The sequence below is a fragment of the Hipposideros armiger genome, unplaced genomic scaffold, assembly GCF_001890085.2.
Source record: "Hipposideros armiger isolate ML-2016 unplaced genomic scaffold, ASM189008v1 scaffold_72, whole genome shotgun sequence".
NCBI lineage: Eukaryota > Metazoa > Chordata > Mammalia > Chiroptera > Hipposideridae > Hipposideros > Hipposideros armiger.
This window is the reverse complement of record NW_017731422.1, coordinates 3,319,249-3,346,224: the sequence shown is the minus strand read 5'-3', so window position 1 is coordinate 3,346,224 and position 26,976 is coordinate 3,319,249. Positions and strand designations below refer to the sequence as shown.

General features: G+C 49.5%; 4 protein-coding genes across 4 annotated transcripts in view; 3 read left to right on the top strand and 1 right to left on the bottom strand.

Annotated features, from left to right (window-relative positions):
- The window catches only part of PTCRA (pre T cell antigen receptor alpha), a 14,026-nt gene extending 10,551 nt beyond the window's left edge, over nucleotides 1-3,475 (top strand). Inside the window, 2 exon segments of the mRNA XM_019642655.1 lie at nucleotides 686-730; nucleotides 1,338-3,475. Coding sequence (XP_019498200.1) covers nucleotides 686-730; nucleotides 1,338-1,909 — 617 coding nt within the window. The 3' untranslated portion in view covers nucleotides 1,910-3,475.
- Nucleotides 3,476-3,921: 446 nt separating this feature from the next.
- CNPY3 (canopy FGF signaling regulator 3) lies at nucleotides 3,922-12,407 on the top strand. The gene is made up of 6 exons (XM_019642669.1): nucleotides 3,922-4,252; nucleotides 8,219-8,342; nucleotides 9,012-9,108; nucleotides 10,859-10,981; nucleotides 11,216-11,333; nucleotides 11,692-12,407. Exons 1-6 carry the CDS (start codon nucleotides 4,093-4,095, stop codon nucleotides 11,907-11,909), a joined length of 840 nt encoding a protein of 279 aa, XP_019498214.1. The 5' UTR covers nucleotides 3,922-4,092; the 3' UTR covers nucleotides 11,910-12,407.
- A 4,271-nt stretch (nucleotides 12,408-16,678) lies between these two features.
- On the bottom strand, nucleotides 16,679-18,514 carry YJU2 (YJU2 splicing factor homolog). Its single transcript, XM_019642666.1, has one exon. The coding sequence runs from the start codon at nucleotides 18,411-18,413 to the stop codon at nucleotides 17,445-17,447; it is 969 nt and encodes a 322-aa protein (XP_019498211.1). The 5' UTR covers nucleotides 18,414-18,514; the 3' UTR covers nucleotides 16,679-17,444.
- Nucleotides 18,515-24,084: 5,570 nt separating this feature from the next.
- GNMT (glycine N-methyltransferase) lies at nucleotides 24,085-26,970 on the top strand. The gene is made up of 6 exons (XM_019642667.1): nucleotides 24,085-24,315; nucleotides 25,264-25,391; nucleotides 25,825-25,941; nucleotides 26,154-26,296; nucleotides 26,401-26,522; nucleotides 26,607-26,970. Exons 1-6 carry the CDS (start codon nucleotides 24,110-24,112, stop codon nucleotides 26,776-26,778), a joined length of 888 nt encoding a protein of 295 aa, XP_019498212.1. The 5' UTR covers nucleotides 24,085-24,109; the 3' UTR covers nucleotides 26,779-26,970.
- The last annotated feature ends 6 nt before the right edge of the window (nucleotides 26,971-26,976 follow it).

Sequence of the window (26,976 nt, the reverse complement as noted above, 5' to 3'; positions counted from 1 at the left end):
ACACACACACACACACACATATATATAAATATATACACACCTAGGGTGACGTATATTTATATATGTCACCCTAGGTGACATATATAGATATGTCTATATAGACATATATAGACATATCTATATATATATATGTCACCCTATATATGACACCCTACCTAGTAGAACCAAACAATAATTAAATAATAAATTGCTACCACTTACTTATTCAGTGTTTACTCTGTACCAGATACAGTTGTAAACACTTTACATTTATGAAGTAGATCATATTACTTCCCTCATTTTACAGGCACAGAGAGGTTATGAAACATGTCCAAAGCTAGTCATTATTATTATTGACCAGATGACTTCCTTCCTCTTTTGGATTATGTTAGTTTTGTCACCTCCCGAATGGGAATGTTTGTTGAATAAATGCCCTGCCTTCCAAAGAAGGCTGCTAAGAAAATCGATTCCTGGTCTGAAAGTGCTGAAGCCTCTCCAGGGCACAGAACAGGGGACAGCAGAGAGACAGGGAGGTCTGGACCTCTTGGAGGACTTACAGCAAATGGGCTCAGGGTTCCCACTGCTGGTTCATTTGTTCATTTATCCAACATGCCATGAACAGCTGCCCTGTGCCAGGGCTGGGAATAGCACTGGGGCGGAGGCCATGGCCCATCCCAAATCTCACTCCCTTCTCCTTGGCTGACAGGAGAGACTTCTTCAGCCAGGACCTGCCTCTGGGAGCCTCTCAGGGGTGAGTACTGGGAAGCAGGTGGTCCTAATGGGTCCCACTGGGGGTTGGTGGGTGTCCCCTGAAGAGGCTGCTTTGCTGGGTTTGTGCAATGGCCAACCTGGGCCTCTGTCTACCAGTGGATAAGATGGGGATAGATCCTCTGACCTCAGCCCAGTTCGGGGGCACCATATGAGAAGCACAGGAGAGAGTTATCAGAAGGGCACTTGAAGTTCTCCTTGGGCAGCTCAGATGGATGGTCTCAGCATCAACCTTGGGAGACTGTCTGGATGGTGGAAAGTCCTATCACCCGCTGGACAGAGTCGCTGGTCGGGTTCTCTTCTTGACCAAAATAGAGACTTTTGAGCTGATTACTGTCCTTTCTCTGCGTGGAATGCTAATTGTTGCCTGGCCTACAGCCTCCTAGTCGTTAGTGAATAAAATAAAATGAAAGCTAGGCAGGTACTTGTTATTACCAGTAAGAGCTTAGGTTAGACACCAGGAAGGACTTTCCCTGGATTTGGAGAAGGGGGAGAAGGGGAGGAGGTATGGCAAGGGCAGAGGATTCTCCTGGGGGTGAGGGCTGAGGGCCAGCCTCCAGGCCCCTAACCCACTCCTCTCCCTCCCACAGTGATGCCAGACCAGGCGCTGTGGCTGGGGGCGCTGCGGCTGTTGCTCTTCAAGCTGCTGCTGTTTGACGTGCTCCTGACGTGCTGCCGCCTCCGCGCCCTGCCCGCCTCGCGAGGGGACCCGGACCCGGCGCCTGGCCCGCGGAACCCGGGTTTCCCTGCGCCCCCTACGCGCCGGAAGCCTCTGAGGATAGGAGAGCCCTCCGCCCCCACTGACTGGAGTCACCGCAGTAAAGGGGGCACCACAGGCCAAGGGCTCACCCAGTCCGTCCCGCAGGCTCTGCAGCCCCTGGCCGGCCGCAGGGTTCACACCTACCGTCGGGCCCCGGATCCCAGGAGCCCAGTCTGAGCGGAGGGGACGCTCTCTACCGCCCCAGCTTGGGCCCGGTGCTCAGGACCCACCTTCAGTATCCTGGCCTCCAGCCTTGGAGCATTTGTATGTGGCCTGCGTCCGCCTGCAGATCGAAGCTTCCCAGGGGCTGGGCTCTGTCTCCCCTCTCCAACTGAGGGCTTTTTGAGGAAAAAGGGTGCATCTCTCCCATCAGATTGGGAACCCCTTGAGGGTGGTGATTGATCCAGGCACTGGGACATTTGAGGTGCAATTAAATGACACAAGCAAGTGAAAAATATTTTAATTCATGTCTCCTCTGGGAGAAGGGCATTTGGCAGGTTTAGAGGAGGCAGAAATCTGGGGAAGCTCCCCTGAGGAAGAGGGCTTCCTGAGGGTGAGAGCCTGGGAATTGCAGAGTAGAGCTGGGGGTTGGGGAGGACACTGTCCCGCCTCTGGCTCCTGACCCCACAGCCAGGCATGGGTCAAGGCCCCTTCTCTGTCTCCTCATCCTGGCCCAACCTCTGTGAGAGATCAGGGTGAGGAACCCAGGAAGGTGGGGTGCAGGGCCTGTTGTGAAGTCTTGTACAGACTCGACAGAAGTGAACAGGGCCAAGATCCCAGAGTAACAGGATTATGTCCAACGCCAGGAGCACGGATGGTAATTCCAAACTTACACGTTATTAATCAATTAAGGGTCATTATTCATTTGACAAACATTCATTGAGCATTCAACTCTGAGCCAGGCACTAACGAGGTTTTTGTTTTGTTTCCTAAAAAGGGTCCTTGCACTGATAGACTATAAGGCTCCCATGATAGAGTGAAACATGTGTGTCCCCTGTTTCTTCAGAGCTGGCAGGAAATCCATCCTTCCCCAGGGGTTCCTCTCAGTAATCACCTCAAGAAACTCTGGGTGCTTTCATGTCAATCTAAATGTCTCTGGACAGCACAGGACAGTCTATTGGATAAATGGTGTTGCCTTAGTCTTCTTTCCCCTAAGGTGATGGTGGGGAAGTATACTCTAACATCTCCCCCCTCCTCCCAATATGGTGTCAATGACACCTCCGGCTTCCTGTGCCCTCTCAGCTGCTGGTCCATGAAAACCCTCACTATCTCCACTGCTCATCTCTCACAAACCTGTAAGAAGATTCTCTACTTCTTCTTTGGATTCTTCAAGGTGGGGAGTGTCCTACAACTTTTAGGGATGAATCCAACCACCACCCTCACAGGGCCTGCTCCTTCCCCAATGCACAGACTGAGGAGGGGGTAGGCTGGGTCAGGGTGAGGCAGGGCCCAGCCATAGCCTCAGACTTTCTCCAGTCATTGCCCCTTCCCAGCTCTCAGCCCAGATAATGAGCCCAGGGCTCCTGCCAAACTAATTCTTGCCTCAGTAAATGCCTTCTCATTTTGGAAGCAGGGCTTCCCTTAGCTTCAACACCTTTCTTCCCATCTTGCTCCAATTCCCCCAGTCCTGCTCTGCTCCAGACTCTGAACCCCCACTGATGCTGGCTTAACATTATTTCGCAGGAGGGCCTAGATAAATCAAGTCCCTGCTTTCTGGGAGCTCAGAATCCAAAGAAATAAATAATAGGGCAGTAAAAGGGACTGAGGTTACACACTAAAAAGGAAATTAATGCGTGAACTTTTTACAATCTGCTCGATAAGCTTTAATTCCACTCACCTATTTGAGCTTCCCAGCAACAGACAAGCTTCAAATAGCAGTTGGATCACTCAGTCATCATACAGATGGAAACTGAAGCTCAGATACCAAGTGATTTGTTCCAGTTCTCACTGGGACAAATCTAAGGTTACAGGGCCCTAAGAAAGTTGAACAACAACAAATAAGAGGGGGGGGAGGGTGAAAGCTGTTTGAAGGCTGAGGACTGTTCGAGTCTCCTGGTCACCCACAGCACCTACTAGAAAGGCTGGCAATTACAACAACAGCAATAATAATTTTAAAACGTGATCAGTTAGAGCTTTCTGCATTATGACCCCAGGAGGGAAGTGACGTGCAAGGTGGCAGAGAAGACCGTGAAGACGGCCTTTCGCACATTTTCCAGGCCCGGCACGCGGCTTCCCCTCCACTGGACCTGGTCCTCCAGTCCCTCCCAGAGCCTCTGTTAGTGGGTGGGAAAAGATGTTGCTATTGGTCACTGCGGACACCATCCGCCCTCTCATTGGCCGAAGCCGAAAAACAGGCGTCCTCCCCATTCGCTTGAGGGTGAACCCCGAAAAGCCCATTGGCTGCACAGGCCGCAGGACTTCCTCGGCTCTGGGGGTGGGCGGAGGCGGCCGGAGGAGCAAGCGGGCCCCGGGCTCGCTGTTGCCCAAATTACGCGGAGGCACGTGTGCAGTCCCGGAAGCGGCTTGGGGACACTGCCCCGCGCGCGCAACGCAGCTGGTGTGCTCGGGTCGGGTCTGGCTGGGCCATGGAGTCGTTGCCTGAGCCCGCGCCCCGGCTCAGGCCCCGCTGGCTTCTGCTTCTCCCTCTGCTTCTGTTGCTGCTGCTGCTGCCAGCCCCAGAACTGGGCCCAAGCCAGGCCCAAGCCGAGGAAACCGACTGGGTTCGCCTGCCCAGCAAATGCGAAGGTGAGGGGGCGGGGCCCGCAGGAGTACCCTGCTGGAGGGGCGGGACCTAACGGAGAAGGGTCGGGGTGGAAGGTCCTGGGCTCCTGAGTGAGCGTCTTCATTCATTAAACCTACTGTGTGCCTGGCTCTGTGCCGGATGCTGGGTATCCAGGGGCGGGAGAGAGAACGGGTTTCGGTGCACCTGGAGGTTACAATCGGTAAAAACAAGCAGTTATCTTGCAGGGTAGTAGATGGTGATAAACGAGGTACAGGGCTTTAGGGGCCGGATGAGGAGCATCTAGTCCAGCCTAGAGATGGGGCGAAAGGCGGGGTGTAGAGGGAAGTCTGGAAATGCCTCGTATAGGAAGCCCAAGAGTACTTGGGATTCAGGCGGGTGAAGAGAAGTAAAGAGAGAGAGTCTCACTCAGGAAACCACAGATGCAGAGGGCTACAGGCTAAGAGGCAAAGGCCAAGTTTGAGGAACTGAAAAGATTCACATGGCTGGTCTTAGGGGAAGAAGACTCTCTCCCCTTTGTGCCCTCACCGCAACCTAATTTGTGTAATTGGCTGTCTCCCCCAACCCCAGCTGCGAGCAACTTGAGGGCAGGGACCTTTCTCAGATACTTATTCACACAGTGCCTCGTCGGCTCCCAATAAATGTATTTGGAATAAATATTAATAACGGAGTGGGGGGCTTTGGGGGGGTGTGGAGGAAGGAGGAGGGTCTGAGGCCTAAGGGGTTACTTGGGGAGAATAGAATCTGGGGGAACCTGGTGAGGGAGGAAGACTTTAGGAATAAGGAAAGAGAGTGCATCCCAAGAAAGGAGAGAGGAGAGAGAGAGAGATTGAGAGGAATACCTGCACGTGAAGCAGGAAACCAGCGCTATGAAGGGCTCACCTTTTCTTCTTCCCCTCCATTTCTGTTTTCTCCTCAGACCTTTACAGCCACTCCTTCCTGCCTACCTCCCTAACCCCAGGCCTCCCAGAAGGTTGGCTGTAAATCTGTTTGATCCGATTCAAAGCCTGTAGCAGGCCAGATGTTCCCTAAACCCTGGGAAGTGGGGGTGGGGTGGTTTAGGACACACAGTCCTTCCATATGAGAGATTAAAGGTGAGGTGCTTCAGAGATGGTCTGATTTCACTGGTAGTTCTCCCAGTATGGGTTCCAACCTGTCCCTTCTCCCTTGCTCCCTTGAATAGACAGAGGGTTATGATGCTTTCCTTTCATTCTTCCTCTAGTCCTACCAGACATTCTTTGAGGGTTTCACTTCCTCATCTCTGTTTTCTATTTTATTCTGATATCAAAGAGCCCCTACTGTTTCTCTTATTATTCTCATAGCCTAAGAAGCTCACATTTCTTTTCCTTAAAGGCATTCCCAGACTCATAGACGCATAGAACTGGCAAGGTTCTTTGAGACCATTCTAGTCCAACCTCATTTTTTTTTTTTTAAAGATTTTTATTGGGGAATTGGGGGGATGGGAACAGTGCAGGGGAATTGGAGGAAGGGGAACAGACAAGTTGCTGTCGTTTTGTTCTTCAATCTAGTTGTGGAGGATGTTGCTTCACTGGCCCAAGTTGGTGTTATCATTGCACTCTTCTCTGGCGAGGCAGATCAGTCGCCGGCTTCTGGACGGCCGCTCACTGCGGCTGCTAGCCGCTCACGCTGGCTGCTGGCCGCTCACGCTGGCTGCTGGCCACACACGGTAGCCCATGGCAATCCACTGCCACAGGGACTGCAGCCCACGCCGTCGCCGGTGACCCATGGCAGCCCAGCTCCAGGTTGAGCTGTTGTTCAGCATCCCAGCTGTGGAGGGCAGTGTCACTGGCCCTCATATGTGGGATCCGAACCGGGGCCCTCTGGCATCCCAAGCGAGTTCTCAACCATCGCGCCACTCGGCCGGCCCCTAGTCCAACCTCATTTTGTAGGTACTTGATACAGATAAATTTCAAAGGGATTTTCAAAAAATAAAAATAAGAGGGATTTTCAATCACAAGATGGCTTGGCAAACTCTAACCCTTAGGGTCCTCTTAATAGTGTATTTACTTTTATTTATCATTGTTACATCTTTGTTATTAAATGCTTACCGTGTCTGGCCCACAAAGCCTGCCTCCTGGCTCAGTAACCTGAGTGGAGCAGGCATTGGCACAGGGGAAGGAGAACTTCCCCAGAAAGAGTGGGTAGATATCCATGAGGGTCTGAGGTCTGTGCCATGAGTCTCCGTGAGTCTCTGTCTCCTTCTGGTTCTGGGTGGGATCCCCAGAGTGGGTGTTGAGGAGGTGAGATTTGGAAGAATTGGGAAGCAAGATTGCGGCTGATGAGTATGAGAGATGGGTTGATGGGTTCCATCCCCCTGGTCCTGGAATACTACATGTTGGGGATGTGAGAGAAGGGGACAGAGGAACCAGAAAAATGATGATGTTGCACAGAATACAGGACAGATTTGGGGAGGGAACCCAGATGGTCCTGGATGGAGAGCAAGGGGGATGATATGCCCTCAATTCATTGCAGACTTGGAGATCACCATCTTATATTTTAGAATTTTCATGTGTTCCAAGTTCTCTAAGCCACCTAGTAATGCATATGTTATAAAATTTCACCAAGCAAATCTCCAGGGGATGTATTTGTTTGGGTGGTAAATTGGTTTTCTACTAAACTATGCTGTCAGTGTTATAACAACGCTGATGGCATTTAGCTTGCAGGCTATATTCTATTCATAGGCATCAGAAGCTGCCCAACCACAAACACAGCCTCTCTCAGCAGTATTCATCATGTGTCCAACACATAGAGTCCCAGACTGGAAGAATATAGAAAAAAAACCCAGTACGCGATACTCACTTTGGGTACTCTTGTAGTCTATTTGGACCGACATGTGAAATGACGGAAGGCCCTTAGTGAGAGAGCATGGGTCCTGCCAGGTCCCAGAATGAAATCAAGAGCAGATAGGAGGAGGCTTTTAAGGTGAGGTTGGGAGAATGGGCAGAAAAGCCCCAAAGCCCTAACGGACAGTAAGCACTTTCATAAGGCCTCAAGCACTTCACACCTCAGTGGTAGCACTCCTTATGCAGTGGGAATTAATTGTTTATACTTCTTTCTGCTTCATTAGACTAAGTGTATGAAAGGGAGGGACCTGGTTTTCATTTCTGTTTCCCCAGGCAGTGCCTGACACATAGGATTTGCTTAATAACTATTTGAGGAAGAGTAAGAGGAAATGAGAAAATAAATGTACAGAAACAAGGCCTCTGGAGGGGATGGAGCAAATTCACTTGCAAAAATAGAGAGCTGATGTTTGCACAACATAAGAAATCCAGTGATAAAACAGCCACAAAATACATTTGAGGTACAGTTGGGGAAATCTGAATACAGACTAAGTATTAGATGATCTTGGAATTACTGTTAATTTTCTGAGTGTCAAAATTGTTTTATGGTTAGGTGGAAGAAGATTCTTGTTCTCAGGAGATGCGTGATGATGTATTTAGGAGTTAAAGATCATGATGTCTGCAACTTACTATCAAAATGGTTTAGCAAAAGCAATGTATATAATGTTGAGATTTATTATATTATCACATTGTTTTATGTTATATATTGGAGAGAGCTGGTGGTAAATCATTAACAGCTGTTGAATATGAATGGAAAGTAATAGGTATTCATTGTCCTCTTTCAGCTCTTCTGTATGTTTGAAAACTTTTAAAGTAAAATGATTGCTTTACAATCATTTGTAAGTGATTGCCAGGGGCAAGAAGGAGCTGGGAGAAATGAAGTCGGTGGGATAAGGGCAAAGAGTGGATATGGGGCTGTGGATCTTGCAGCCAAGTTACACCCAGTGAAATCCATTCAGAGGTCCAGTGCTAACCCCTTGTCTTCCTGGCTTCTTGGAGCATTGACTTGACCCAGTCTGGGAGAGGCGTTTACTTGGGTCTGTTTTGCTGGGAGCTGGCTGCCATCAAAGACACATGCACTCAGTAGGCTGTGCTGTCTCCTTCCCCCAGTGTGTAAATATGTCGCTGTGGAACTGAAGTCAGCCTTTGAGGAAACTGGCAAGACCAAGGAGGTCATTGACACGGGCTATGGCATCCTGGACCGGAAGGCTTCCGGAGTCAAATACACCAAGTCGTAAGTGAATGGGGACCCACTGGCCAGGACTGCCTTGTTCCTTGAGGCTTCAGTGACTTGGAATTCCCTTCTCCCTTCCAGCCCGGCAAACCCCCCAAAGGGAGGCAGCTCTAACTGAGACCTAAGTTTGCCCACTGGTCCTACCTCCAGCTAATTGTGTGGTCTTCCTAAGTCCCTTAACTCTTCTAGACGTCACGTTCCTTATCTGTAAAAGCAAGACTGTTGGACCTTATCAGTGATTCACAGATTCTTGGATTTCATGGACCAATGCAATTTTTAAAAAATATTGGTAATATAGGGTTACCAACTTTTAATTTTGCTAGGTATAAATATTAAAAACAAAAAAACTTCCATCAATTATGATCTTTTCAAAATGAAGTATTTTAACATCAAAATTTAGTACATTTTGCTTTATTAAAAAAACCTTGATTCTTTAAGTTTTATTAAAAAAAAAAAATTCCTTCCCATAGAGCTGTTAAAATTTTGTCTCTCTGGTCTGTGTTCCAGCATTTCAGAGCCCCCCAGACCAGATGACCTATCTTCCTTCCAGCTCTGACTTCCCTTTGGTGAGATGCGCAGGTGTTGGGGTAGCAGGGCTGGAGGGACGGACCGCTGACCCACTGGGGCCTGGAGGGAAACTCAGTCCCTCTTGTGCTGCTGTCTCGGCAGGGACTTACGGTTAATCGAAGTCACTGAGACCATTTGCAAGAGGCTCCTGGACTACAGCCTGCACAAGGAGCGGACTGGCAGCAATCGGTTTGCCAAGGTGGGCTTGTGCTTCCTCCCCGCGGGGGCCAGTCCTCCATGTGGCTAAATGCGTCTGCTGATTATGCGTGCAGTTTGAAGATTCTGCCCTGGGAGCGTTCCTCCTTGGCCTTTTCCCATTCTTCGGGGATAGCTGATTGCACTTCTCCTCTCCTGGGCGGCCTGACTTCCGTGGCCATAGGCACGTTCATAGTAGCCTGGGCCTGCCCATCAGGGTCCTGCCTCCATCTCAGACAGGCAGAAATGCTCCAGGGCGCAACTCCCATAGGGGCTAAAGCTCTTGTGCAGGGAGAAGTCAGGATGTGGGGTTTAGAGGAGATGTCAGGAGACTCCTGGGGATACTGGGGGACGATTGCCCTGTTCCTCCTCTGGGCCCACAGGGCATCCACCTCGACCTGATCAGGGTGCCTCTGTGATGTTTAACTCTTGCTACAACCGTTCAGATATATTTTCCTGTGGCTTACACTATCTAATTGATGCCACTTAGTATATTTTGAGTATTTTTTGCTGAAATTCAATTTATTACCATATAACAAAGGTTTAAAATAAAAATGTCATTTATATATAGAGCAGTTCAACATGTTATTAAACGCATAAAGTAGTCAAAATATCAAGTTTTATTTTTTTGTGGAATTTTGACACATTTGGAAAAAATACTTGAAATCAGTTAAAGCAGGAAAGAGTTAAGGCACTAACTATGTGAACAAATGCTTCTCTCCCTGGAGAATGAGCTTCTTACAAGGCGCATATTTCTTTGTCTCCACATCGTCAGTTCCTGGCACATTTCTCGACCTAAGTACCCTCCTAGCAAAGGAGACCTGTCAGAAACCCCTGGGAAGCCTAGAGGGATAGTCTCAAGAAGTCTGAGGTTTTCTCTTTAAAATTTGTATAAATTTTGTACCCTAGTTAGTAATAAACCCACGTTTGCTTTAATGTGAAAATGTTTCAAGTTATTTTCCATACCAAAAAAAAATTACAAACACCCTAACCATTCCCCAGCCAGGAGTGCTTACATAAATTGATGTGGCCATTCAGTGGACTATTATGCAACTGGAAAGTAAAGAATGAGGTAGCTCTTTAGGAATTGAACAAAAATGATCTCCAAGGTGTATGATTAGGTAAAAAAGGCAAAGTGCAGAATAGTGTGTGTGGTATAATATGTATTACTGCTTGTGTAACAAGTGGGGTTGGAGGAGAGGAGGATATATTTGTATGTCTTGTATTTGTATGCGTTCTCTCTGGAAAGACAGAGGAAGTAGATAGTATGTTGTCTCCAGGCAGAAACCTAGATAGCTGGCAGAAATAGTTTTTTATAAAACCGAGTCTTTCCTGCCTTGCCTGCACCCTCTTCCCACCAAGGAAAGGCACAAGCCCTAGGAAGAACCCGAGGCAAGGCGTGGGCCTAGGAATGGGGGAGTGAGTGTGCCCAGCCCCAGTGATGGGGAAGAACCAAGACAAACTTATTTCCTGGAAAAACAGTATATGTTCAAAGGTCCTGCAGGTCACAGCAGACCTTTTAGAAAGGATGAGGTGTGGGGAGGCAGCTGTGTGTGTGTGTGTGTGTGTGTGTGTGTGTAGCGGGTGGGGGAGGCAGGCCTAAAAGAGGGGAGGGGAAGGTGAGGTCAAGTGTGAGAAGCCTTAGAGGGTCTTAACTTCTCAGAGCTGGGTCCTTGGACCTTCAGCACCACCTGGAGAGGAGGGCGGGACCTAGAGAAGGGACTCTGCCTCTCATGTCTGGTTGCCTCTTCCAGGGCATGTCAGAGACTTTTGAGACACTGCACAACCTGGTACACAAAGGGGTCAAGGTGGTGATGGACATCCCCTACGAGCTGTGGAACGAGACCTCTGCGGAGGTGGCTGACCTCAAGAAGCAGGTAGAGAGGCCCTTTGACCCCCAAATGCTGCTGGGCCCCACAGGCATGGGTGGGGATTGGGGTGGCGGCCGTGGAAGGCCACCGTTAGCTGGGGGGCTGTGGTCGTTTCATCTGTCCGACTTCAGGAGAAACAGCCACCCACCTATCCGGTGGCGGGTTCTGAGGCTCAGCTGGGCCCCTCTGGAAGTGAGTCAGTGCTGGGGCTTTGCCAACGTGGGGTGTTGTGATTAACAGTGCGACGTGCTGGTGGAAGAATTTGAGGAGGTGATCGAAGACTGGTACCGGAACCACCAGGAGGAGGACCTGACCCAGTTCCTCTGTGCCAACCATGTGCTAAAGGGCAAGGACACCAGTGAGTCTGAGGAGGGAGAAGGCAGGGCGGGCCATGCCTCCATGTTATTGTTTGCTCCCCCTCAAGGGAGGTGGGTAGGGAGAGGACAGAGAAGAAATAAATAGAGGGTGTCGTAGGCTCTCTGTCCTTGGGAGCGAGATGGGACAGGGTGGGTAAGAGGCACTGAAGCCAGGTACAGCATGACATGCAGAGAGCTCAGGTGCCTCCAGGGGGCCCAGGGGGCCCCAGTGTGGTGGGAGGTAGGGACTTGGTTGGACATCAAGTACCAGTTCCACTTGCCAGTCCCAGCAGCTCCCCAATCAGTGCTCCCCACCCAGCAAAGCAGTCTGTTGAAAGTATGTACATCTCCCCACCGCAGGTTGCCTGGCAGAGCAGTGGTCCAGCAAGAAAGGGGACACAGCCGCCCTGGGAGGGAAGAAGTCCAAGAAGAAGAGCAGCAAGGCCAAGGCGGCAGGCGGCAGTGGCGGCAAACAGAGGAAGGAGCTGGGGGGCCTCGAGGGAGACCCCAGCCCCGAGGAGGATGAAGGCGTCCAGAAGGCCTCCCCCCTCACACACAGCCCCCCTGATGAGCTCTGAGCCTAACCCAGCATCTCCTGAACCGAGACCCCTGACCTGGAAGTTGGAGAATCTGGGGCACAGCTCTGGCAGGCAAAGACAGCGCTCGGGTCCTCAGGTCCTCCCTGCCTCGGCTGTGTCCTCTTCCTGGCGGGGAAAGCCACAGCTCTGGGAAGAAAGCAGATCAGCTTCGGTCAGCCCGCGCTGGCCTTTTCCCTCTGCCAAGCGTTTTTCTCCTGGCAAGGCTTCAGGCAAGCCGTGGGATGTCTGGACGGTGGAGGATTCCTGTGTGAGCTCAGGAGGCGCAGGTGTTGGAGCTGGGCCCCAGGACCGGAGCCCTCCAAAGCCCTTGGGGAGGGCACGCCCGGCCTTCACCTCCTCTCGCTCCTGCCTCCGCAGGGAAGCAAGACTGCAGCCCCAGCTCCTCCTCTCTGCTCATCCCTCCTGTGGACACCTTGTGCTCTGCCCGGCCCTCCTCGGGGCTCACAGAGTAAAAACCTTTTGGCCTTTTTGTTCCGATTTCTGAGTCACCTTCAGCCCCTCAGAGGGACCTGGAGCCCCTTGTTGCTCTCCCCCGCTCCTCACCTTCCAGCCTTGGGGTTGTTTTGGGGTGAGGGGTGGGTATGGGCATGGGGTGAGGCCCAGCGCAGTGCTCTGGCCCCTCCCCTCACCTGCCCCTCGTCTTCCTGAGCTCCCCAAGCTGGGAGGGGCCTCACTTGTGTCCTGGGCACTTGGCTGCCCCCATTCCTTCCCTCCCTCTCCCGTCTCCCCCAAGGCCTCCTTATTTGTTGTGTAAAGTTTGCTGATGACCCCATCAGCCCCTGCTCCTCGTTCCCACCTCCATCGGGCCCTGCCTGTTGGTCTTGAACTTTGTTCCCTGATGACCACACCTGATTGATCACTCTGTTCTTTCTAGCTGTTGTGCATGGAGCCCGAAGGGAAGGACACCCCAGTCCCCCAACAAAAGCTGGTTACACCGTGTTCTCTGGGAGCAGGGGAGGAACAGGAAGGCTGGTCTCTGGGGCAAGGGCTGGGGTTCAGGCACCTGCCCAGCCTGTCCCGAGGGCATGGATCAGGGCGTTCGGTAGCAGTAGTGATGACAACGGCAGTATTCACCGTGCTCTAACTTACCCCTTACAGTGCACTTGTGGAGCAGGTGCTGTTAAGCCCATTTTATAGAAAAGGAAACTGAGGCTCAAGTCAAGTGATATGCCCAAAGTCCTACTGTTAATAAGTACAGCTGGCACTCAGACTCCGGTTTTCAGACTCTAAGGCCAGCCATTTTATTTGCACTACCCCAGAGCTGCCAGGATTCCATCCCCCAATACCTGGCACTGGCAGTGTGATTCATATTGAACTGGTTTGGTTTCTTGGCCTTAACCCACCCCCACCGACAAGCCTCTTTTAAAAAGAAAATAGGACGCAGCTGTTGCTTCTTAGAAGCGCATGGTGGAAGGTCCCACCAGCACCGAGCCCCCTACCTGGTCCCCTGTGAGCACCCACACTGAGACCCTGACACTTCCCGGGCTGGGCCCAGTGGTAGGAGGGGATGAACTGCTGAAACGCCCCAGATTCTTCAGCTGGTGAAGAGGCTCTGGGGTCTGAACTAGGTGGTGAGGCGTCCCGTTATAGCCTGGGCTCGGCCCCTCTTCCTCTTCCACGAGTTGGGGCAGCCAAGGCCGTAGAGAATGGAGCAAACTGGAAGTTGTTTTATTCTGGCTGGTGAGGCTTAGAACAGGTCCTTAAAAGATGATACTTTTTTGGTCTAACCCCCACCCCCACTGCCCCATCTCCAGGACTGATACTGCCCTGTTAAAAGGTCTGGGGTTCCAGCCTAGACTCAGGTTCCATCCTGGACTTTGTTCTGAGGATAGGAAACAACCAGAGGTGGGGTGGGGGCTGGAACCTAGTGCTAGAGAACCATTTGCAGCCAGCCCCCTGGACTGGCTAGAATTTGATGACTAGCCTCTGATTTCCCCACTCTGTCACTAACCCTAACTCACAGTACTTCAGTGCTTGGCTTACGTCTGTTGCCAAAGCTTCATTGATCCTTAGAGTAGGATGAGGCAAAGATCTATCCCGTTACTGGGGTGTTGGCCCAGTGGCCCAATCCCAGACCACAGGGCAGACAGCGCTGTGCCTGCTTTGCTCTTTGACCTGGGGCTGCCCCATGATGAGAGCCCTCTCCCTCCCCCTTGGCCCCCACAAGGGCCAGGTGTGTTGCACACTCACCAGCTCTCTACCCACCCAGTCCAGCAGGTAGCTTCTTTCCTGGCCCAGCCTAGAAAAGGCAGAAGGCAGACTCCCGCTTCCCAGGTTTTTTTCCTTCTTCCTCTCCCACCATACATTAAGCCTTTTTGAACTTAAATACTGCCTCTCACTTTCCCATACCCCTTCCCTCCATAAGGTGAAGGGAGCTCAAGTTAGCCTGATTTCAGCCCCCTTATTAGAAACCCTGTTACAACCGGGATTCCTACACTAACCTAGAATGCTTGCTAAACACAGATGTCTGGGCCCGCCTCAGATTTGCTGGGTTGGGGACCTAGGAGCTTGCATGTTTAACATCGCTCATGGTTCTTTAAGATGAGACCAGCTAGAACCCACTTCATCAGGAAAAATTCATGGTGTTGTGCTAAGAGGGAGCAGGGCTTCAATGAAGTCACACCGTCAGGGTCTTGTTCTCAGACAACACAACTTGTCAGAAACCCAGAGGATCTGTCTCTGGTAGAAACATCCATAATCCAGAACTGCAAAGGCCAGTTTGTTCCAATTCGATGATTAAAATAACCATAGACCCCGATAGTCAGTTCTCAGGGGTTGGGCCTCTGTGTATGCGTTTTAAAGGACAACTCCTATTTCCTAGTCCTTGGGTGGTATTTCCATGCAGCATCTTTCTGCAAGTTAGAAAATGGTGCTCTTCACACCGTTGACTTCCATCTGTCAGAAGGTTGTTTTAACATGTTTTGTTAGAGTAAGACACTTGGTCACCACAATTTCTGCCAGAAAATTATAATAAATATACAAACCCATGAGGTTTGCGATATGAATGGCAACCCCTTAAATATGGAGCCCTTGTGCAGTGCACAACCTATCCAAATGTTCACAGCAGCCCTGCATCAGTTTGCAAGTGCTAACAAAATTCCTCTTATTTCTTGACCTTGAAAAAACACCTTTTTCACAACAGATGCGTGGTCCGTGCCCAACTGGTTTATGGAAGGACTCTGTGCACTAATCCTACTGGCTGAGCCAGCTGAATCTCTTGAACATCCCAATGGCCTAGTTTGCCTGATTAAACAGTTTCACTGGATTAACAGTAGCCACTGTTTTTGAGTGCATACTATGTGGCAAGCACACAGGCCTACATGGTTTACCTACCTCATTTAACATAGCTGTGATCGCCACAGGGCCATGGATTTTTTAAAATATTGAAGTAATACACAGAAAAATGCAAGTAAGTGTACACAGCTCAGTGAGTTTTTACAAACACCATCCAGATCACCAGCACCCAGATCATGAAACTGCGCGCGCGTGCGCGCGCGCACACGTACATACACCCCCCCACCCCCACCCCCTACAAAAAAAATAGGGATTTTTGTCTATTTTGTTCCCTGTTGTATCCCCAGCACTTAGTACAGTGCCTGGCAGAGTAGCTGCTTAATCTATGAATGAATGAAGCAGAGAAAGGTTAAATAACTTGCCCAAAGTCATGTTTAATAAGTGGCCCAACCAGGTGGAATAGCTTCAGTGTCCTGGGGCACAGCCATAAAGCCATAGTACTCTGCAGCTACAGCTTGCTGGCTTGGACACCATCTTCCCCATACATAGCTCTTGTCTAGAAGGCAGACCAGCTGCTGTCCACTAGTTTATGGCTTCAGAATTTAATGCTGGGAATGCAATAACAAGTTAACCTTTAAGTCTTTCTCCCTTATCAAAGTTTACAGTTATGTATAGCTTAAAGCCAGTTGTTGTTTTTTAATTTTTACTGGGGAACAGCCATGGTCATTGGTCACACATTGCCCCATGCTACAATGGCACAGTTGACTCTCCTGAGGAGAGCGCAGCCCACAGTGGCCCATGTGGGGACCGAACTGGCAATGTTGGTGTTCTCAGCACCACGCTCTACCAACTGAGCTAACTAGTCACCCCCAAAGCCAGCTTGATGCTTATGCTGCCCTTAAGTGCTGACTTTTCTCTCCTTATATTTCTTCAAAAGGAATCCAATTTTATTCATTCTTTCTCCAAAATTGTACCCTCCATCTATTAAGGTTAAAATTCCATAAAATGATTGTAATTGTGTATAGGGAGGTGTTGCTGCACATTGGGAGGGGACACAGGCTGACCCCATCATCAGTTCCAGGGGTGGCAACATCTCTTATCACCACCAAACCCTCCTAAAACATAAAAGGTTGTCTGTACAAAAAATAAAACAGACACTCAAAAAGACAGACATTAGTTTGTTAGGAACTACTCACCAAAATGGTCTTGGTATTTTACTCCACAACTCACCTAGATGCAGTGCTATGTGCTAAGTCACCTGCTTCATAAGCAATACTTAGCCTGTTACCAGGGCTCAAACAGTGTCGTTTTTATGTGGAAGAACAGCACAGTGAGCAGATAGGTACATAACAAAGAGATACTACTGGAGGTAAGCACACCTTTAAACTGCTTTTAACAAAATGTAAAATGGTCAAAGAGAACCTCTCTTCATAAACATTGGTGGAATTCTCGTAGGTACACTATCATGTAGCCACCATTAAAGAGTGTTATAACCCAGTGATATAGGGACCAACTTTACACTCATTAAACAGGACTTTATTAAAAAAGACTCTTATTTGGTATATTAAAAATTCCAAAAGAGGATCCATTGTGATAAATCTGCTAGCAGAGTCCATGGGAGTGGATGGCCTCCCACTCCTCCCACAGAATCCCAGTGTTCAATCTGGGTAAAGACAGTTAGCAGAAAAGTTTTTTCAGCAGCTTGGACTAGAGTTCGGAGTCCATCATCTGCAAAATGAATTTCTACTTTTGTGAATTAAAAATAGCCAGGATGTCTTCCATTTGTAGTTACTGTATATACAGAATTCACAATTCTAGAATTTTAATGTGTCCTCTAATAAGAATTGCCTTGACATATGTCCAGAGGCAGCAATATTCCCAAAGTATTTTTCTTTTTCTTTTTTTTTTTTTTGCAGGTTCCTTTTATTGGTTCCAGATGATTTTGTGGAGGGAAGGGATGGTGGATGGGATCACCCACACACCCAAAACATGGCTGACATCGCAAGGACTGTCCAAGAGAGGATGCATTCCTCCAGGGATGTCGGCAATCCTAAACTTGGTGCCAAGTGGGGGGCAGCGTGAGCTGCGGACCTCGAGGTCCCAAAGGGCTGGTGGTTGGAGGGACAGGAGAAAAACCGAGTCCTTCAGCTGAAGCCCTAATAGGCCCTGCCAGCCTAAGAAGACGTTCATGGTTGTCCAGTCGTGGCTCTGGTTGGTGCCAAGGCCTCCTGCCCGGTCACCAACTGGAGCTGGACATGGCCCCTAACCTGGGTAAGGGCCTCAGTTGCTGCCGCTGCTATCCTCACTGTCCGAATACGCACCCAGCTGGCTCAGGGAGGAGGTGCCAGGCGTCCTGGGTGCAGGGTCTGCCACCTTCCCGTTATTCACAGCGCCCAGAGCAGGTGTTGGCTGACCCTGTGGGGTCCCTCGATCCAGGTCTGTTTTCTTCACCACGACAAGGCCTGACAGCTGAGGCCTGCTGCAAAAGGTGCCCACACTCCTCTCCCAGCTCTCCACCTTCCTCTTCGCCTTTGGAGCCTCATCCAGGATGGCGGTGGGTTTGGGCCGGTGGGCCGGCTGGGGCGGGGCGGAAGCAGCAGCATCCTCTTCCGAATCGGAGTCCTCCAGCCGTCTTCGTTTCCTAGCTTCTTCCACTAAGGCCACTGTCTCCCTCTCATCCTCCTCCTGCTCCTGCTTCTGTCGCTCCTCCTCGGACAGGCGGTGCTGCCGCAGCATGGCCTCAAAGTCCACGTGGGCCTGCCGCTGGTTCAGGTCCTTGAGCTCCTGCAGGTTCTCCAGTACCTCCATCTCCAGCTTGGAGTCCTTGGTTCGGTTCTCCAGCACCTTCATGGGGTTGTTCAGCTCCTCGTCCTCCCGCTCCTTCTGCACTCTCTTCTCCTCCTCCTCCAGGAGCTTCTCGGCCTGGAAGTTCCGCGTGGCTCCGTGCTCCATGGTGTAGTCTGTATTTTCGGGGTCCGTCTTGAAGGTGATCTCTGCCAGACAGCGCGTGCACTTGATGTAGAAGCGGAAGATAGGAAGGCCCAAGTAGACCTCGTTCTGCACCGTCTCTTTGCGCGCGTTGAACTTCTTACCCTTGTAGATGTATTCTCCGCACGTCTTACACCTCATGTTGAAGGGGGCCATCAACCGCACCACATACTGCCGGTCTTTAGGGAGCTTGAGCTTGGGGATCTTTGACGGGTCAAAGTCAGGGGGGTAGTATTTGTTTAAAACTTTTCGCTCCGACATCCTTGCCCCCTACTCTTCTCACAAACACAGGAGAACTGTTTAGGCTCCGTGTTTACCGGCAGTCCCCTTCCGTCCCTTGTACTTCCTCTGGCGTCACTTCCTTCTAACCCATTATTGGCTGCAGCATGCACATCTTGCCTTTTTCATTGGCTTAAATCCCCGTCTGTCAAGGTCCGAATCCTTCTGTCTTCCCTCCGGAGTTGCAACTTCGGTAGTGTGCAACAAAGGTTCCGGGGGTCGTCGGGAATTGGAGAAGTTACGAGGAGACGCTGCGCTAGTTAAAATTTTGTCGTGATACGACGTGGCTGCTGATCGTGACACTCCCTGTTGTTCATTCCTTTATTCATCAAATAGAGCTCTCAGCGTTGAGCGTTTACCGTGTGTGCTGGCCTCTGGGAATCCACACGTTCCTGTGTCCCAGCGCTCTTGTGGGGACTGGAGGCAGTTTCCATGGGCTACAGTACAGGCCGCGACAGAGGAGCACCCTGGACGTCCCACCTCAAATTTATCTTGAGTCACAGGCTAAACCTACCTCCCTCATACACACAAACTAGCTCCTAAATGTACCCACACTGCCCGCCTGCGTTTTCCCTTTAGAGAGGACATCCCACCTCATTCCTTTCCCAGCCTCCTGCCTTCATTTATTTTTAAATCGAGGTAACATTAGTTTTTAACATTGTGTAATGTTAGGTGTACAACTTTATTGTTCAATACCTGTAACACTACCACATGATCACCACAAAAAACTTAGTTTCCATCCATCGCCATATAATTGACTCCCTTTACCCATTTTGCTCCCCCCACCCATCCCCTTTTTCTTTGGTAACCCTCGATTTGTTTTCTGCACCTATGAGTTGTTTTTGTTTTGTTTTGTTTTGTTCTTTTTAATATTAATATATATTCCACAAATGAGTGAAATCATATGACATTTTTCTTTCTCCGTCTGACTTATTTCGCTAAGCATAATACCCTCAAGGTCCACTCAAGTAGTCCCAGATGGCAAGCTTTTATTGTTTTTAATGACTGAGTAGTATTCCGTTTTGTATATATACCATATCTTTATCCATTCATTCAATAATGGATACTTAAGCTGTTTCCATATCTTGCATATTGTAAATAATGCTTCAATGAATATAGGGGTCCATACATCTTTTACAATTAGTGTTTTTGTATTCTTTGGATAAACACCCAGAAGTGGAATAGCTAGATCATATAGTAGTTCAAGCTCAAGTTGTTTTGCTTTGCTTTGTTTTGCAAACATGTTACACATTTGGGGATGAAGAATTTAGTCTTTTCAGTCAATTCCAAATAATAAGCATTGCATATCTTAAATGTCACCTAGTCTTATTTTCTGTTAAGTCAAAGTGTAAATTGATTCATATTCTGTGAACTTTTGTTTCATGGCCCAGGGCCCCAGATTTGGGTTACCTAAATTTCACAGGGAATAACCAAGTAAAACAAAAGCCTGCTTCAATATATTTTTCAGTGGGCAGAGGACATGGACAAGCAATTTAGAGATGAAGGGCTGCAATTATTTGGTACATTTGGTAGTAACTAAAGAAGATTACAACAATTAGATACAATTTTCTACCTAATGAAATATCAAAGAATCACCTCTTCATGTAGAGAAGAGTTGAAACAAACATTTGTTTCATGTGACAGTGTAATTAATAGAAAAATTCCAGTTGGAAAACGATTTGCTCATAATTATTCACGTGTTCACTCTCTTGAAAAATTGTGAACACATTTTAAATGTTTAGAAGTTGGGAAATGATTAATAAAGTCACAGGACATCCACTCAATGTAGCCATTTAAAAGATGGTTAAGGACAAGTAATTAATGGTCAAGAGAAGAAAATATGCTTTTGATAGTTAAAAGTAAAAAAAAAAAGTCCATAAAATTTCATGTTCTCTATGGTTTTGACTTTTTAAAAAAATGCCTTTAGATGTGAAAGAAATAAAATAATTATTAACTTGGGAACAAAAAAATCTTCGAAATGTAAAGTACATTTAGAAGCTACTCACAATCTATAATTTTTTTAATCCAAATTTACCACCAGCATTAATATTATTTTTAAAAACCATATTATGGTTATGTGGGTAAAATATTATGTTTCTCAAAAACCTTAAGCATCAATATTTAAATAAAAACCAAATATTTAAATAAAATTCCTTATCAGTATGGAGAATATGACCTTTAGCCTTTAAAGGCTACAAAACAATCACAACAGTGCTAAAAAAATTCATAGATGTGCATTACACCAAAAATTCAATCAGCTTTGTTTTAAAACAGGAAAGGGAGCTAAAAAAGCTGAAATAGTTTCTGGACAAAAAAAAAATTTTCCTAGGGAGGGTGTGGGGAATCATGTTACACCAAATCAAAAACCAAAATACTTAAGTAGTTGTTCTAGGTAACTTTTTTCCTTAGATAATTTTGTTTCTAGATGAAGGAAAAGAACAAAATCAAAATACTTTTTTAGATCTAGTTTTATCAAAGAGTTCTAGAGTCTAATCTTCGAATGGCAATTTCTAAATGAAAGGGTGGGAAAAGATGTCTACATTTATAAATCAATTTACTCTTCTCTCACTCAGGCTTCACTATTATTTATATATGTACTGGGAGAAGGAATTATTCAAAATCACAGGAATACTTGCTCTTAAATATTGAGACCCAAAAAGTCTGGAAAACCTTATGACCTCCTAACATGATTATTCTGGTCTTTTTTTTTTTTTAAGATTTTATTGGGGATTTGGGGGAGGGAACAGTGTTGGGGAATTGAGGAAGGGGAACAGATAAGTTGCTGTCCTTTTGTTCTTCAGTCTAGTTGTGGAGGATGTCGCTTCCCTGGCCCATGTTGGTATTGTGATCATTGCGCTCTTCCCGGCTGAGGCAGATCAGTCGCCAGCCATTGGACAACTCACAGTGGCTCACGGCAGCCCACACTGGCACCCACACCAGCTGCCAGCCGCTCATGGTAGGTAGCTCATGGTAGCTCATGATAGCTCACTGCAGCCTATGCCTTCGCCAGGTGACTCACAGCAGCCCAGCTCCAGGTCGAGCTGTTGTTCACCATCTTAGCTGTAGAGGGCACAGCGTCACTGGCCGATGGGGGATCCGAACCAGCAGCCCTGCTGTTCAGAGCCTCCGCTCCCAAACCAACTCTTAACCAACGAGCCACTCGGGGCCCTATCCTGGTCTTTTAAAGGTGACATTTCCCAACAGCATTTGGAGCCCTAAGAAAATCCCATGTTTAACCTCAGATCAATTCAGATAGGGCTAAGAGGCAAAAGTAAATGGAAAAGAAAGCAATAATAAGGGGGACAATAATGTAATAAAAAATATGATATAAAAAATAAATTGCCCTAGGCCACTTAACTTTTCAAATATTTTATATCCAGGCAGTCTATTTATAAATAGTGACAAAGAAATTATTACCCTATCATTTTGGTTGTTATTCAAATTTAACATCATTCTTCATTGTTTCCAAATTTCTTAAGTGCATTTCAGAACTCCATTATGCAAAAAAGTAAATAATTTAGTAGGTCTATTTTTCCTTAAAATTTCATTCCTTATAATATGACCAAATTGTAAGTTAACAGATAATCACTCTCAGCTCATCAATTTATAGCCAAACAATTAACCAAACACTTTTCTCCTGCTGTAGGGTAAAATGAATATCAAGTTTATTTTAGTAAAGAATGCATTTCCCAGGGCCGGCCGAATGGCATATTGGTTAGGAGTTGGCTTGGGACACCAGTTCTGAGCAGCAGGGCCCCAGTTCAGATCCCATATGAGGGCCAGTGATGCTGCACCCTCTACAGCTAAGATGGTGAACAACAGTTCAACCTGGAGCTGGGCTGCCTTGAGTTGTGGGCGATGTCATAGGCTGCAGTGGGGCTGGTGGGCAGCAGGTGTGAGCTTTCGTGAGCCGCCATGAGCGGCCATCCAATGGCTGGTGAGCGACTGCCTCTCCCGGAAAGAGCACAATGATAATACCAACATGGGCCAGTAAAGCGCCGTCCTCCACAACTAGACTGAAGAACAAAAGGACATTAACTTGTCTGTTCCCCTCCCCCAAACCCTAATAATAAAATCTTTATGGGCCGGCAGAGTGGTGAGATGGTTAAGAGCTGGCTTGGGATGCCAGAGGGCCCCGGTTCAGATCCCACATGTGAGGGCCAGTTACACTGCCCTCCCAAAAAAAAGAATGCATTTCCCTATCAAAGGAAGGAACTAATTTTCTTGGAAAGGCCCCAGACGAAAAAAAAAAAGAAAGAAAGAAAAAGAAAAGCCATCCTATAGAGAGAAGGGGTTATATGTTATGCCTTGATGCAAGGACCTAGCACACAGATTGCTGCCCACAACTGAGGGGATAATTCTTTTAACTTGAGATTGTTTTCAGTGCCGGGGAGTAGTGGAATGGATTTCCCCCAGAATATTCTGACAAAAGAAAACTCTGGGTTTACTTGCAACTCTCCAGTATAGTGCCTTCGTGAGCCTGTTGCCAAAGACCTGTCTGTAGTGTCAGCATAAACACAAGGCTCCATTACTTGGGCATGGACAGACCCATGTGAGGTAGCCTGTGTGCTCAAGTTAAGAATGATTACATGTCTTTGGAGTTTCTCCAGCTCCCAGATTCTATAGGCAATAAAAGGGTGAGGGAAGGAGAATCTCCTTTGTTCTAAATTCTATTCCTCCCTCTTTCTGAATCCAGTAGAGCAAAGACATGTGGGGAAGGCAGTCCTTGCTATCTTGGGCTTCCCTGGGTGGCATCATCTTCCTAAATCTACCTCAGTCCAGAGTCTTGTCTTAGGTTGAGACTTTATGCGTTGGGAGGAAGGTTGGATGTACACTGACCAAACCAAACAGCCAATTTACGAAGTGACAATGAGCAATATAATAGCAGGAGCATCAAGCATTCCGACCCTGACCCTGCATTTCCCACCCTGTGGGCACCTCTGTGGAAAGGAGGCGGCCTTTAGAAGCATGCTTGGTTGGCAAGGACATGGAAGGAAGGACCAGGTTCCATAGGTGCTCAGGGAAAAGTTTGATGAGTCACCTACAGGACAGAGGAGCCCCTGCCTCCATGTGGGCAGGGTGATCCCTTGGTCCAGAACTGCTCCAGGAATTGGATGGCCAGGTCAGCAGTATCCCCAGAGACTCCTCATTCCTTCATTCCCCGGTTGACCAGGCCCTCCTTCAGCTGGACATTCCTTCTTTAGATATGCGAATGCCTTCATTCACAAAGGAAGGTCCAGTTCTGGGCCCTCAGATCTGTGCGAACTGAAGACTAAACAGACACAGACTCTCTGCCCCTGCCTGGAGCTCAGGGGACCAGAGTGGGCACTGGCTGACACTGAAAAACATTCTTTCCACTTTGGGTGGGGGTGGAGTAGGGAATCTCATTGCTCCCGCTCTCCTGGCTCCTCTCCTGTCCTCCTGCCACCTGGGTTAAGTGGGCAGGGGACTGAGAGGGTTCCTTTCCTGCCATGGGGCTGTGCAGAGGGCTAGATCTTCAGGCCGGTGAGGAAAGCTCGTCCAGGACTGGGAGGCAGCTCATTCTGGCGTGGGGCCGGAACGGAGCAGGGGCGTGTCCCCCACGCTCACCTGCCATTGGGCAGGTAGGGCCGCCCGGCCTCCAGCAGGGGCCAGGCTATAAATGCAGGGTCGGTGGTCACTGAGCAAGGAGTCGCAGAATGGTGGACAGTGTGTACCGGACCCGCTCACTGGGGGTAGCGGCTGAAGGGCTCCCGGACCAGTACGCGGATGGAGAGGCGGCGCGCGTGTGGCAGCTCTACATTGGGGACACCCGCAGCCGCACGGCTGAGTACAAGTCCTGGCTACTCGGGCTGCTGCACGAACACGGCTGCCAGCGGGTGCTCGACGTGGCCTGCGGCACCGGGTGAGCCCGGGCGGAGAACGGGGTCCCAGGCGCGCTGGGCCAGCTAGGCCGCGGCCGCAGGGCTACAGGACCACGGCCGGGCACGTCGGGGCAGCCCCCGCCGCCTCACCTGAGCCAGGCGGGGGCGCGACTCCAGGGCCTGGAACCGTGTCTATGGGACCAGGGCGGGCAGAGGGCCAGGCGGATGGGAGGAGAGCATCGAGACCAGGCTAAGAGTAAGGGTGCGGGCACGGCGGGTGGGGAAGGCTGGTTCGCTCAGCAGCGCCAGAGCTGGGCTTTGGGACCAGAGCGACGTAAGCTCGGATTTTGGCTCCATCATTGCTCCTAGGGTGATGGCCTTGAGCAACGTTAACAATTAACATTTGTTCAACATTTGTGCCAAGAGCTGTGCCAGGAGCTTTTGAAACGTATTTTTTAAATCCTCACAAAACCTCAGGAGGTAAACATGTAGTAACATCGCATTTACAGTTGTGGAAATTCAACGCAGAGAAGTAAAGGTCCCCCATGTAGCAGAGAGGAGATAGATACAGACCTCGGTGGGTTAGGGTCTGGCCTGTGCTCCAAACCACCACGCTATACTCTCTTCTGTGCACAAGTTCCTCAACTTCCAGGAATCTCAGTTTGCCCCATCTCTCAAATGGGGTAATACCATCTACCTCACAGGATTGCCATGAGGATGAATGCACATTTGTAGAGTGCCTGACTCTGAACAGGTACTGAGCACTGTTGCTGCATTCCCTGCTATGTCATCCGCATGCTACCTGGCAAAAAGAAACTGATTGGCCAGGTCATTTGAGATCAGTGCAGTGGGCCTGGGGAGAGGAAGCAGAGGAATGGACTCTTCTGAAGAGATTAGGAGACAGAGCATCCACCACAGGGCCTCTTTGCCTCCCGAGGCCCCCTGACTGCCCCCTCTACCTCTCACCCCCCCCCCCCCCCCCCGCCCAGGGTGGACTCCATCATGCTGGTGGAAGAGGGCTTCAACGTGACAAGTGTGGATGCCAGTGACAAGATGCTGAAGTATGCGCTTAAAGAGCGATGGAACCGGCGGCATGAGCCCTTCTTCGACAAGTGGGGTATGCAGGTCCAGCCAGGCCCTCCCAGCCCAGTCACCAAAGATGTGGTTCTCTTTGCCCTGGACTCCTGGGGTGGAATGCTTTATTTTCAAGCGCCCAGCAAAATTACTGTCCTTTGTGTGAAAAGGGACACTTGGGCACCAGAATGAGGTTTCGGGTATGAGGGAGGACCTAGTGTTAATTATGTTTAGTGTTTTGTCCCTTTCCCCAGATAAAAACCTATAAACACAGAGTCCTCCTTCTGAACCATGGCTTCCTCCTCCCTTAACCCCTCACTCCTTCACCCTCCATGACCATAATCATCCCCTAACTGGATAGGGAGTCCCTGTGTGTGTCTTGAAGGGGAAACTGAGGCAGGACTGCACTTGGTGGGGGTGGGTACTGCTGGTACCATGATGCCACCCTGATCTCTCTTCCCTTTTCTGGCCCCCAGTCATTGAGGAAGCCAACTGGATGACTCTGGACAAAGATGTGCCCAAACCACCAGGAGGTGGCTTCGATGCTGTCATCTGCCTTGGAAACAGTTTTGCCCACTTGCAAGACTGCAAAGGTGAGAGAGGGTGTGACCAGGGCATGGCCCCTGCTTTGAGCTATCCCCGCTTTCCACAGAGCCCTGTGCGCCTGCTCTACTGCCAGAGCAGACTTTGCTTTTTGCCCCTCTCTGCCCTGGCACTGGCACCCCTGGGGAGCAGAAGATGGGAGGGAGACTGTTGCTGGGGGCCCTGAGCAAACGCTGCCTCTCTGCCCTTGCCTGGAGCTTAGGGGACCAGAGTGAGCACCGGCTGGCCCTGAAGAACATTGCAAACATGGTGCGGTCAGGGGGCCTGCTGGTCATCGATCATCGCAACTACGACCACATCCTCAGCACAGGCTGTGCACCCCCAGGAAAGAACATCTACTATAAGGTGGGCCCCTGAGGGAGGGGGGGCCCAGAGTGGCAGCTGTGACCCTGGGGTCCAGGCCCCGCAGCGGTGGCAGAGGCTAATGCAGCCTGCGCTACCACCTACAGAGTGACTTGACCAAGGACATCACGACATCAGTGCTGACAGTGAACAACAAGGCCCACATGGTGACCCTGGACTACACGGTGCAGGTGCCAGGGGCTGGCCAGGATGGCTCTCCTGGCTTGAGGTATCCACTCAGCTAGGCAGGGGGTGAGGTGGGGGGCGGTGCCGAGGCCACCAACCTCACGGTGGGTTAGGGGCTGTGTTGCAGTAAGTTCCGGCTCTCCTACTACCCACACTGCCTGGCGTCCTTCACGGAGTTGCTCAGAACAGCCTTCGGGGGCAAGTGCCAGCACAGCATCCTGGGTGACTTCAAGCCTTACAAGCCAGGCCAGTCCTCCATTCCCTGCTATTTCATCCATGTACTCAAGAGGACAGGCTGAGCTTGGCCTCCGCTCCCATAACCCTCTGCCCAGGAGCTGCCAGGCTGTGTCTGGGAATCCCACAGCAAGCCAAGCCCCCAGTGCAGATCCTGGGGGTGTGGAGAGGGGTCCACTACAGTTGGGGTGCAGGGACTTGGGTTCAGGCAAATGGAAGGGTGAACAATACAATCTGTGCCTTTTTGAGTTCCTGCATGCCTG

Coding starts and splice junctions, on each gene's coding strand:
- YJU2 (XM_019642666.1), bottom strand. CDS start 18,413: ATGTCGGAGCGAAAAGTTTTAAACAAATACTACCCCCCTGACTTTGAC.
- CNPY3 (XM_019642669.1), top strand. CDS start 4,093: ATGGAGTCGTTGCCTGAGCCCGCGCCCCGGCTCAGGCCCCGCTGGCTT. Junction 8,343..9,011: donor GGAGTCAAATACACCAAGTC/GTAAGTGAATGG, acceptor CTGTCTCGGCAG/GGACTTACGGTTAATCGAAG. Junction 10,982..11,215: donor TGGCTGACCTCAAGAAGCAG/GTAGAGAGGCCC, acceptor TGTGATTAACAG/TGCGACGTGCTGGTGGAAGA.
- GNMT (XM_019642667.1), top strand. CDS start 24,110: ATGGTGGACAGTGTGTACCGGACCCGCTCACTGGGGGTAGCGGCTGAA. Junction 24,316..25,263: donor GACGTGGCCTGCGGCACCGG/GTGAGCCCGGGC, acceptor CCCCCCGCCCAG/GGTGGACTCCATCATGCTGG. Junction 25,942..26,153: donor CCACTTGCAAGACTGCAAAG/GTGAGAGAGGGT, acceptor CCTGGAGCTTAG/GGGACCAGAGTGAGCACCGG.